We start from the raw sequence: 13,001 nt of genomic DNA, 5'->3' as shown, positions 1-13,001 counted from the left end.
CTACTACTCCGCATCTTGGTCCGATCCATGCTCCTCCTCGTCTGAGGAGGAGAACGACTACGACAACCTTAACAGAAACACCCACCAAAACAGGATCAAGCGGAGTGGAGAAGGAAGGCAGGAACAACAGCAATGGGGAAAAGAGGAATGGACTTGGGAGGAGATCCTAGACGGTAAAGGACCCTGGGCAGAGCCAGTGGAGTGTCGCCGCCCCAAAGCGGAGCTGGAGGCAGCGAAAGCGGAGAGGAGGTTGTATGAGGCTAAAGCAAGACAAGTGTTGGTCTGATGGTGCTCAATGATGACATCAGCCTCCCCCTTTGTTTGAGGAACAATAAAAGAAGCAATAGAGAACACAAGAGGAAAGGAATCTACGAAATATAAATCATTGATAAATTATTGTATTTCAAACCCTAAATCATTGAACAAAATGTCCACATGCAGTAAACATAAGATTCAATTCTCAGCGTACACATCACTGACAAACTGAAATGGTCCATCCACACAGTGTGGTGAAGAAGGCGCAACAGTGGCTCTTTAACCTCAGGAGGCTGAAGAAATTTGGCCTAAAACCCTCACAAACTTTTACAGATGCACAATTGAGAGCATCCTGTCGGGCTGTATCACCGCCTGGTACGGTAACTGTACCGCCCACAACTGCAGGGCTCTCCAGAGGGTGGAGTGGTCTGCACAACACATCACCGGGGGCAAACTACCTGCCCTCCAGGACAGCTACAGATGTCACAGGAAGGCCAAAAAGATCATCAAGGACAACAACCACCCGAGCCACTGCCTGTTCACCCCGCTATCATCCAGAAGGCGAGGTCAGTAGAGGTGCATCAAAGCTGGGACCGAGAGACTGAAAAACAGCTTCTGTCTCAAGGCCATCAGACTGTTAAACAGCCATCACTAACACAGAGAGGCTGCTGCCTACATACAGACTTAAAATCATTGGCCACTTTAATAAATGGATCACTAGTCACTTTAATAATATCTTGCATTACTCATCTCATATGTATATACTGTATTTTATACCATCTTGCCTATGCTGCTCTGTCATTGCTCAACCATATATTTATATGTACATATTCCATCCCTTTAGATTTGTGTGTATTAGGTAGTTGTTGGGGAATTGTTAGATTACTTGTTAGATATTACCGCACTGTCGGAACTAGAAGCACAAGCATTTCACTACACTCGCATTAACATCTGCTAACCATGTGTATGTGACCAATAAAACTTGATCTGACAAGTGTAGGGCATATTTTCATTGTTTCTGTCATTTATTTTGTGCCATGTAGAAATAATATAAAATCAAATGTTAGTTTGTTCATTTTGTAAAATGTAATTTTTATTTACAAAATAGAAATACACTTGTTGAAATTAGGGGTTCAACAAGGGTTCTTCTAAGATCCTCAAAGTTCTCTGAAGAACCTTAGTGTTCTTACCACTGAAAATGGCCCCCAAAAGGTTCTTCCAAGAACCCCATAGGAGGTGGGGTTCACCGAGGAGCCTCCTTAGTTGGTGGGGGGGGGGGGGGGGGGGGGGGGGGGGGGGTTCTTGCAGGAACTAACTGCCCAACTGAAACACTTGAATTTGACAGCAGGTATAGGCACTTAACTGAAAAATGTAAAGATCTCCTCAGTTTAAGGTAAGGTTTGTTGTCCCTTGTATGATCTAAATTGATATTGTTTAATGATGATACCATCTATCTTTTGATATTTGTGTGTAACGGATGTGAAATGGCTAGTTAGTTAGCGGTGCTACGAGCTAATAGCATTTCAAGCGGTGACGTCACTCGCTTTGAGACCCTGAAGTAGTGATTCCCCTTGCTCTGCAAGGGCCGCGGCTTTTGTGGAGCGATGGGTAATGATGCTTCGTGGGTGTCAGTTGTTGATGTGTGCAGAGGGTCCCTGGTTCGCACCCGGGTCGGGGCGAGGGGACGCCGTAAAGTTAAACTGATACATGTGTACATCTTTCTAAAACAGAAAATGGACACAATTCAATGGATATCAATCAATAAAGAGGTAAGAATATGTAGGCTATAAGAATATGTTGAAGGCTAGCTCTATTGGGTGCAGATGACAACTGCTCACTTTTGTTCCTGTAGGTATACAGACAAGGAGGCATACAAAGGTATGTCAGTTGGTATGTTATGCAGATCACATATACCATCATCCTCCCTTACCTGTTCAATGAATATCCCATAGGCCTTCACATTATGAACAATGTGTGTGTATGAAAACCATTATCAAAACAGTTTTTTTTTACATTCACATTTACCACAAAAACCTAGGTATGAATACTGTCGTGTGCATATTTTGTTAATCATCTGTACAATTACAAGTTTTTGGGATTGACCGACTTCACCCTCCCTACACCTCTGATGAAACCTGTTCGATCACCATGGATATGGAGAACATCAACACATTAACATCACCAGAGGATATACCCATTGGACTTGGGGCTTTGCTGGGAGTTTACCTCAGATTTCGATTGGTTTTATTCTGCTTTGCCACTAAAATCATAATAAACACTGAGAACTAAAATATTGTGTTGTTATTGTTATGCATAATATTAGTATTAATAATAAATAATAACAAGGGGGGGGGGGGGCGTTCAAAAATGAACCCCAAAAGGTTCTTTGAGGATCCATTAAAATGAGTTCTTTGAAGAACTTATAGGGGTTCCCCCACAGTTTCAATTTAAAGAACCTCTAAAAGATACTCCAGGAACCTTTTATTTTTAAGAGTGCATGTTTACCTATCCAGTCTCCTTATTATATACATACAGACTGTAACGGCTCTCGTTGGTGGTAGAAAGAGTAGACCAAGGCGCAGTGTGGAAAATGTTCATGATTTTTAGTTCAAAAAACACTCAAGCAAAATAACAAAATCAAAAAACGCACAGTTCTGTCAGGCAACAGTAACGAAACAGAAAACAAGATCCCACAACCTAATGGTGGGAAAAAGGGCTGCCTAAGTATGATCCCCAATCAGAGACAACGATAGACAGCTGCCTCTGATTGGGAACCACACTCGGCCACAAACAAAAAAACAGAAAACATAGAATTTCCCACCCGAGTCACACCCTGACCTAACCAAACATAGAGAATAATAAGGATCTCTAAGGTCAGGGCGTGACACAGACTTCTCTGGTTTCCTTATAATAGTTCAGTTATTCACTTTTTTTATATACATACAGACTTCTCTGGTTTCCTTAGAAACAGAAGTAGGCAGCAGGAAGCATAGTCATTATTGCCGTGCCATGATACATTGTGGTGGTGATGAACACTGACACACAGGTTCATTTACAATGTGTATGAAGAGTGTGAATCTCTAGAACTAGGAGAACAGATAAAGAGGTGACATAAGTTTAATATAGAAACTCTGCACTGTTACTAACTATCACATCTATAGTGATTATCTGCTCTTTGAAGAAATATAGAAAATGAAATAATTGTATTAGCTTTTTAAATCAAAATTCAAAAAAGGCACATCTGAGCTATCTAAGTTGCAGGTGCATGGTAACAGTTGAATAAGATGAGTAAAAAAGAAACCTCACACACACTGCTCTTGGTAGTATCACTTCTCTTTAATAAGCTTTACGTGTCGGCCTCAAGGCCTTCGTCTGAGCTTCTGTAGAAAGTCCTTGAGACCGATACGTAAACGTAAAAGCTTATTAAAGAGCAGTGATACTATCATTAGCTTTTTAAATAAATTACAACTTTTTAAAAAAGGTAAATATATTCACATTGTAATAACAATCGAGATAGTATTTACATTACAAACAATTTCTAAAATGAAATAAATGAAAGCAACAGATTCCTCACGAATACATATTAAAAAATTAAAATGTATGAATGTTGTTTTAATGAACTGACTTGTTAACTTATTTATAATCTTGGGACTATGTCATGAACAGATTGAACATATATTACTCTTCATGTTGGAGTCACCTGGTTTGAGTGACCAACATGTGACCTATTTGAGACAAGGTGATAGGTCTACCTTTCACATCTTCTTTATTACCAACTTTGTCTCCACAGATTCCAAAGAAGGTCAAAAACACAGGGATGAAAACGATGCCATGAAGTACCCCGAACGAAATGACCAAGAACATGATCTTAAAGAAGGTTCTGAAGATGTAGCTCTCAGCTGCACACAGGGCCACCACTCCTAAGATAGTAGACACAGCTCCTTGTATGATAGGATAGCCCAAGTGATAGACAGCATCTATGGCCTTCTCATTAGCAGTTCTCTTATTGCTAGAGACAAAGGCATAGGAAATGTGAGCGGAAAAGTCCACTGAGAAACCGATGCAGATGATAAGATTAATCATGGATACAGAGTCTAGATTGACATGCCAAAATGCCATGAAACCAGCAACACCCACTATGACAGAGGCAATGGCAAAGGTCACCCACAGAGAACATATTGGGTTGGGAATCAACAGGAGGGAGATCACCAGCATGGCAAGAGTGGCAACTACAATGTTTTGGATGGTGTTACTAACAATGACTGCATATTGGTCAAAGTATATGAACGCAGGGTGGTAAACAACCAACTTTACTGGACAATCATTAGCTGTCTCTCGAAGCTCATTCAACATGTTCTTTTCATCAACAGCTGTACTGACATTGACTGTCTGAATGAACATACGTGAGGCATATATTGTGTTGTCTGTAAAATTCACATCTTGTGTGAAACCTGATGGTTGTAAAAATGCAGGTAAACTATTCATGAAAACAGTTTGGTCATTTGGATTTGTAACTGCCCTTGAGTTCACATATATATGAAGCCAAGATAAGGTCATATCTTTAGCAATCAATGATCGACCATCCAGTTTCAGATCTTCAAAACTTTTGAGACAAACATCAAGACTATTCCGAGCACTTTCATTCCAATATTGAAACTCACTGTCTGTCACAACAACCATAACATTTGGACCATACTCTGAAAAGAATTCATCCTCATTATCGTAATAGCTTCCCACATATGAGCTATCAGCTGCTAGGTTTTTAAGGTCTATGCCCTCTTTGATTTGGAAGCAACCATAGATGCTTGAGCCCAAATATCCAGCATAGAGCAGGATCACAAACCCCTTGGTCCAATTATTTGTTAGAAATGGACCATAGTACGTCTTAAAGAAGTTGTTAATTGGCATTGGTTCCTCTTTTCCCGTTCCATGATCATAAGCTCCCCCTACACAGCAGATATTATACTTTTCAGAATTCTCCACTGGTTCTGGAACCTTCATGCAGGTCAGCCAATGTCTGTTGCTCTTTTCACGTCTTCCATTCAGTGCCAGAAATGCACCAAAGAAGGTGATGTTGTACAAGTAGCAGAAGAGCACAGCTGTGCCAGTATACATACAAAAGGACTGTACAGAACCAAAGGGAGTTAACAGACCAATATAGAAAGCCAGGGCATCAGTTAGTGTTGTGATGGTGATAGAAACAGCTGCCTCTTTGTATGTAGCCGCCATACGATCCTCTACGTCGCCATGAACTTGAGTCTGCTGCCAGCAAGAAATCATGATGAACATGTCGTCAACACCAATTCCTGTGGAGAAAAAAGGGCACCGTTTTACAAAATGTCAGATCTTGTTTCTACCCGTGTTCATTCCTGTGATCACATCTGTTAAGATCACGATCCGAGTACATTTCATATCAGGTCTAAACAGGATGTCAGTTGCATTTGGGAAGCACAGCCGCGAGCTGTCCAGTGACACGAGCCTACCAGACAAGCTAAATAACTTCTATGCTCTCTTCGAGGCAAATAACACTGAAACATGTATGAGAGCACCAGCTGTTCCGGAAGACTGTGATTATGCTCTCCATAGCCGAAGTGAGTAAGACCTTTAAACAGGTGAACATTCACAAGGCTGCGGGGCCAGACGGATTACCAGGACGTGTGCTCGAAGGCATGTGCTGACCAACTGGCAGGTGCCTTCACTGACATTTTCAACATGTCCCTGATTGAGTCTGTAATACCAACATGTTTCAAGCAGACCACCATAGTCCCTGTGCCCAAGAACACGAAGGCAACCTGCCTAAATGACTACAGATCCGTAGCACTCACGTCCATAGCCATGAAGTGCTTTGAAAGGCTGGTCATGGCGCACATCAACACCATCATCCCAGAAACCCTAGACCCACTCCAATTTGCATACCACCCAAACAGATCCACAGATGATGCAATCTCTATTGCACTCCACACTGCCCTTTCCAACCTGGACAAAAGGAACATCTATGTGAGAATGCTATTCATTGACTACAACTCAGCGTTCAACACCATAGCACCCTCAAAGCTCATCACTAAGCTAAACTTCCTGGGACTAAACACCTCCCTCTGCAACTGGATCCTGGACTTCCTGACGGGCCGCCCCCAGGTGGTGAGGGTAGGTAGCAACACATCTGCCACGCTGATCCTCAACACTGGAGCCCCTCAGGGGTGCGTGCTCAGTCCCCTTCTGTACTCCCTGTTCACCCACGGCTGCATAGCCAGGCATGACTCCAACACCATCAGTACGTTTTCAGACAACACAACAGTGGTAGGCCTGATCACCGACAACGACGAGTCAGCCTATAGCGAGGAGGTCAGAGACCTGGCCGGGTGGTGCCAGAATAACAACCTATCCCTCAACGTAACCAAGACTAAGGAGATGATTGTGGGCTACAGGAAAAGGAGGACCGAGCACGCCCCCATTCTCATCGACGGGGCTATAGTGGAGCAGGTTGAGAGCTTCAAGTTCCTTGGTGTCCACATCACCAACAAACTAGAATGGTCCAAACACACCAAGACAGTCGTGAAGAGGGCACAACAAAGCCTATTCCCCCTCAGGAAACTAAAAAGATTTGACATGGGTCCTCAGATCCTCAAAAGTTTCTACAGCTGCAACATCGAGAGCATCCTGACTGGTTGCATCACTGCCTGGTACGGCAATTGCTCGGCCTCTGACCGCAAGGCACTACAGAGGGTAGTGCGTATAGCCCAGTACATCACTGGGGCTAAGCTTCCTGCCATCCAGGACCTCTACACCAGGCGGTGCCAGAGGAAGGCCTTATAAATTGTCAAATCAGCCACCCCAGTCATAGACCGTTCTCTCTACTACCGCATGACAAGCGGTACCGGAGTGCCAAGTCTTGGACAAAAAGGCTTCTCAACAGTTTTTACCCCCAAGCCATAAGACTCCTGAACAGGTAATCAAATGGCTACCCGGACTATTTGCAACGTGTGCCCCCCCCCCCTCCCCCCAACCCCTCCTAAGCCTCGCTACTGTATATAGCCTCGCTACTGTATATAGCCTCGCTACTGTATATAGCCTCGCTACTGTATATAGCCTCTCTACTGTATATAGCCTCTCTACTGTATATAGCCTCTCTACTGTATATAGCCTCTCTACTGTATATAGCCTCTCTACTGTATATAGCATCGCTACTGTATATAGCCTCGCTACTGTATATAGCCTCTCTACTGTATATAGCCTCTCTACTGTATATAGCCTCTCTACTGTATATAGCCTCTCTACTGTATATAGCCTCTCTACTGTATATAGCCTCTCTACTGTATATAGCCTCTCTACTGTATATAGCCTCGCTACTGTATATAGCCTCTCTACTGTATATAGCCTCTACTGTATATAGCCTCTCTACTGTATATAGCCTCGCTACTGTATATAGCCTCTCTACTGTATATAGCCTCTACTGTATATAGCCTCTCTACTGTATATAGCCTCGCTACTGTTATTTTTCACTGTCTTTTTACTGTTGTTTTTATTTCTTTACTTACCTACTGTTCACCTAATACATTTTTTGCATTGTTGGTTTGACCCTGTAAGTCAGCATTTCACTGTAAGGTTGTATTCGGCGCACTGTTGTATTCGGCGCACGTGACAAATAAACTTTAATTTATTTTGGTTTATTGTATCATAATGAGAGTGTGTAAGCTTACCCAGAATCAGGAATGGAGCTGTTGCCACAGTCATAGCGAAGGGCATCCCACAGTACAGCAACAACCCAAAACTGGACAACACTGCCATACCAGCTGAGAGGACACCAAAGGTCGCCACCCACACCTTGTTCCTAACACAGTCCAACCTAGAAAAACACAACATTAGTCCCAGCGTGGGTAAACGCTGCTAAGTAGTGCTCTCTGATATGCCTTGAAAACAGTAATGTAGTCACAATGTGGAGACAAATACAAGATCACACCTCACTCGTAGGTAAATCCATGAGATGACTAGGTGAAAAATCTGTCTGTGTAAGGCACTAACCCTAATTGCTCCTGTAAATCCCTCTGGATAAGAGCGTCTGCTAAATGACTCAAATGTAAATGCTGAGAATGAGTTTTTCATAAAATAGTTTGTTTGTTTGTTAAAGTCCTTTCTGACATGTCTTATAAAAACTATTGTGGGTCACAATGTGGATTTGATTTGAATTTAGCCCTGAATCTAGCTCTTTTTACGGTCAACACTGTCATTACGATTTTCTATCGAGCTGTCCTATGTTCATTGTCCTATATTTATTGAAATCATAAAAGATACCTTATACAAGATGTGATTGAAAAAGTGATGGCCAGGGCATAGGTCAATGAGAAGAGGGGAATGATGGAGTCAGAGCTCTTCTCAAACTCTTCTTCTCTTGATATTGATGTAAAGTAAGATATGGTCATCTGCAAAGACAAATAAGAATATAGATACAAGACCATATTCAGGTAACATTAGTAAAACAACTCAAGATGTTTGAATAATCAAATTATCATGACGTTACATCTTTTTTTTAATGGAGCTTAAATGTGCAGTTTGATCAATTAGGCTGTAGGCCTAAACATGGTGAGAAGACACCCATCCTATACAAGTTAACAACATAACATGTCATATGTTTCATCTCTAAAAGGATGTACTCACGCCTTCTTCTTGTTGCATCATCGACGCAGTCTCTATAAACTTCTGCAGCCACATCGTAGTTACAGTCTGGTTGTCTTCTTTTAAGAAGTAAAAAAGTCGAATTGCCTTTGCGCTTTCAATTTCAGTTGACCCAGTTTTCAGTTTCACACCACCAATTTCAGATGCGATGAAAATGTTGTCATGATACGGGTAATCAATAGTTGTTGTGGTAACATTGGGAGTTTTTACAATATCAAAGATTGAATTTGACACGCACACATCACCTTTCTTAACACAAAGGTTTGAGAAATTAAATGTTCCTACTTCAATGGCTTTCACTTCCCTGTCAATATCAACAATTTTAGTAAAAGCAGGAATTGTGAGGATATTTGCTGTAGGCGTAACAATTATGAGAGATGCAAAGGTCCCTTCAGTATAGAGCCGCAAACGAGAGAATTCGTTATCATTCTGTGGAAAGTATTCTTTAACTACTCGTCGTTCGTCTTTCGCCGGTCCATTCATAGGTGTAAACATCTCTTCAATGCCGTTTGCTTCTCTGTCCGCAAGGAAGTAAAATCCTCCGCCAAGACACGCAGAAATCAACATTGGAAGAATAATAAAACACCAGGGGTGTCTACCAACAAAACGCCCAAGTATTTCAAATCCCCTTGCCATAGGCTTCTCAACGCAGTCTGTGTTGCACCCAGCCATTTTATATTCTCAATTTGTGGTATTAGAAAAATAACTCGCCTTGAAATATAACTGCATCTCTGTTCACGAACTGTCTGGTATCTGTCCCTCTATCAGTCTATCGAGACGTCTGGTTTCACTTTCCCATTCCTCATAACGGGACTTGGCTTGAAACCATTGGGTGTGTCCGAGCGGTAATACGAACGAAGATGACTGTAAACGAAAGTCGGTGAGTGAAATCGGGGGAGGTGTATCTGCGACAACCGGACTGTCTCTTATCATCCTCTATCAGTCTATCGAGACGTCTGGTTTCACTTTCCCATTCCTCATAACGGGACTTGGCTTGAAACCATTGGGTGTGTCCGAGCGGTAATACGAACGAAGATGACTGTAAACGAAAGTCAAATCAAATCAAACAAAATGTATTTGTCACATGCGCGGAATACAACAGGTGTAGACATTACAATGAAATGCTTATTTACAAGCCCATAACCAACAATGCAGTTTTAAGAACATATATATATTTTTTAAAGTAAGAGATAAGAAAAACAAATAATTAATTATGTGGGTAAAACAAAGCGCAAATTAAAAGTATGAATCTCAGAGCATCGTAGCACCATTAGGTGCAAAGACACGACTTACCCAGATGCGGCCCACTTTTCACTCGTCATGACTCTCTGGTGAGGATCCGAAGGATCAGGTTACAGTGGGTTAGCTCTACAGCGCTCTCTCTCTCCCGCAGATAAAGCAGATGCTAAACTACAGGACTGTTTTGCTATCAATTCAATTCAATTCAATTCAAGGGGCTTTATTGGCATGGGAAACATGTGTTAACATTGCCAAAGCAAATGAGGTAGACAATACACAAAAGTGAAACAAACAAAACGAATTAACAGTAAACATTACACATACAGAAGTTTCAAAACAATAAAGACATTATGAGTGTCATATTAAATATATACAGTGTTGTAACAATGTACAAATGGTTAAAGCACACAAGTTAAAATAAATAGGCGTAAAAATGGGTTGTATTTACAATGGTGTTTGTTCTTCACTGGTTGCCCTTTTCTTGTGGCAACAGGTCACAAATCTTGCTGCTGTGATGGCACACTGTGGAATTTCACCCAGTAGATATGGGAGTTTATCAAAATTGGATTTGTTTTCGAATTCTTTGTGGATCTGTGTGATCTGAGGGAAATATGTGTCTCTAATATGGTCATACATTGGGCAGGAGGTTAGGAAGTGCAGCTCGGTTTCCACCTCATTTTGTGGGCAATGTGCACATAGCCTGTCTTCTCTTGAGAGCCATGTCTGCCTACGGCGGCCTTTCTCAATAGCAGGGCTATGCTCACTGAGTCTGTACATAGTCAAAGCTTTCCTTAAGTTTGGGTCAGTCACAGTGGTCAGGTATTCTGCCACTGTGTACTCTCTGTTTAGGGCCAAATAGCATTCTAGTTTGCTCTGTTTTTTGTTAATTCTTTCCAATGTGTCAAGTAATTATCTTTTTGTTTTCTCATGATTTGGTTGGGTCTAATTGTGCTGTTGTCCTGGGGCTTTGTGGGGTGTGTTTGTGTTTGTGAACAGAGCCCTAGGACCAGTTTGCTTAGGGGACTCTTCTCCAGGTTCATCTCTCTGTAGGTGATGGCTTTGTTATGGAAGGTTTGGGAATCGCTTCCTTTTAGGTGGTTGTAGAATTTAACGGCTCTTTTCTGGATTTTGATAATTAGTGGGTATCGGCCTAATTCTGCTCTGCATGCATTATTTGGTGTTCTGCGTTGTACACAGAGGATATTTTTGCAGAATTCTGCATGCAGAGTCTCAATTTGGTGTTTGCCCCATTTTGTGAAATCTTGGTTGGTGAGCGGACCCCAGACCTCACAACCATAAAGGGCAATGGGCTCTATGACTGATTCAAGTATTTTTAGCCAGATCCTAATTGGTATGTTGAAATTTATGTTCCTTTTGATGGCATAGAATGCCCTTCTTGCCTTGTCTCTCAGATCGTTCACAGCTTTGTGGAAGTTACCTGTGGTGCTGATGTTTAGGCCGAGGTATGTATAGTTTTTTGTGTGCTCTAGGGCAACGGTGTCTAGACGGAATTTGTGGTCCTGGAGACTGGACCTTTTTTGGAACACCATTATTTTGGTCTTACTGAGATTTACTGTCAGGGCCCAGGTCTGACAGAATCTGTGCAGAAGATCTAGGTGCTGCTGTAGTCCCTCCTTGGTTGGTGACAGAAGTACCAGATCATCAGCAAACAGTAGACATTTGACTTCGGATTCTAGTAGGGTGAGACCGGGTGCTGCAGACTGTTCTAGTGCCCGCGCCAATTCGTTGATTTATATGTTGAAGAGGGTGGGGCTTAAGCTGCATCCCTGTCTCACCCCACGACCCTGTGTGAAGAAATGTGTGTGTATTTTGCCAATTTTAACCGCACACTTGTTGTTTGTGTACATGGATTTTATAATGTCGTATGTTTTACCCCCAACACCACTTTCCATCAATTTGTATAGCAGACCCTCATGCCAAATTGAGTCGAAGGCTTTTTTGAAATCAACAAAGCATGAGAAGACTTTGCCTTTGTTTTGGTTTGTTTGGTTGTCAATTAGGGTGTGTAGGGTGAATACATGGTCTGTTGTACGGTAATTTGGTAAAAAGCCAATTTGACATTTGCTCAGTACATTGTGTTCATTGAGGAAATGTACGAGTCTGCTGTTAATGATAATGCAGAGTATTTTACCAAGGTTACTGTTGACGCATATTCCACGGTAGTTATTGGGGTCAAATTTGTCTCCACTTTTGTGGATTGGGGTGATCAGTCCTTGGTTCCAAATATTGGGGAAGATGCCAGAGCTAAGGACGATGTTAAAGAGTTTTAGTATAGCCAATTGGAATTTGTTGTCTGTATATTTGATCATTTCATTAAGGATACCATCAACACCACAGGCCTTTTTGGGTTGGAGGGTTTTTATTTTGTCCTGTAACTCATTCAAGGTAATTGGAGAATCCAGTGGGTTCTGGTAGTTTTTAATAGTTGATTCTAGTATTTGATCATGTATATGTTTTTGCTCTTTATTCTTTGTTATAGAGCCAAAAAGATTGGAGAAGTGGTTTACCCATACATCTCCATTTTGGATAGATAATTCTTCGTGTTGTTGTTTGTTTAGTGTTTTCCCAGAATTGGTTAGAGTCTATGGATTCTTCAATTACATTGAGCTGATTTCTGACATGCTGTTCCTTCTTTTTCCGTAGTGTATTTCTGTATTGTTTTAGTGATTCACCATAGTGAAGGCGTAGACTCAGGTTTTCCGGGTCTCTATGTTTTTGGTTGGACAGGTTTCTCAATTTATTTCTTAGATTTTTTGCATTCTTCATCAAACCATTTGTCATTGTTGTTCATTTTCTTCGGTTTTCTATTTGAGATT

The 13,001-nt window shown here is 41.6% G+C and overlaps 1 protein-coding gene across 1 annotated transcript; it reads right to left on the bottom strand.

Annotated features, from left to right (window-relative positions):
• Positions 1–2,841: 2,841 nt before the first annotated feature.
• LOC129823250 (patched domain-containing protein 3-like) lies at positions 2,842–10,252 on the bottom strand. Its single transcript, XM_055882154.1, has 4 exons — positions 8,908–10,252; positions 8,545–8,672; positions 7,953–8,098; positions 2,842–5,561 (listed from the first exon to the last, which is right to left on the bottom strand). Exons 1-4 carry the CDS (start codon positions 9,595–9,597, stop codon positions 3,952–3,954), a joined length of 2,574 nt encoding a protein of 857 aa, XP_055738129.1. The 5' UTR covers positions 9,598–10,252; the 3' UTR covers positions 2,842–3,951.
• Positions 10,253–13,001: the final 2,749 nt, after the last annotated feature.

Source organism: Salvelinus fontinalis, chromosome 25 (genome assembly GCF_029448725.1).
Source record: "Salvelinus fontinalis isolate EN_2023a chromosome 25, ASM2944872v1, whole genome shotgun sequence".
Taxonomy (NCBI): Eukaryota; Metazoa; Chordata; class Actinopteri; order Salmoniformes; family Salmonidae; genus Salvelinus; species Salvelinus fontinalis.
This window is presented reverse-complemented; position numbering and strand designations above follow the sequence as displayed.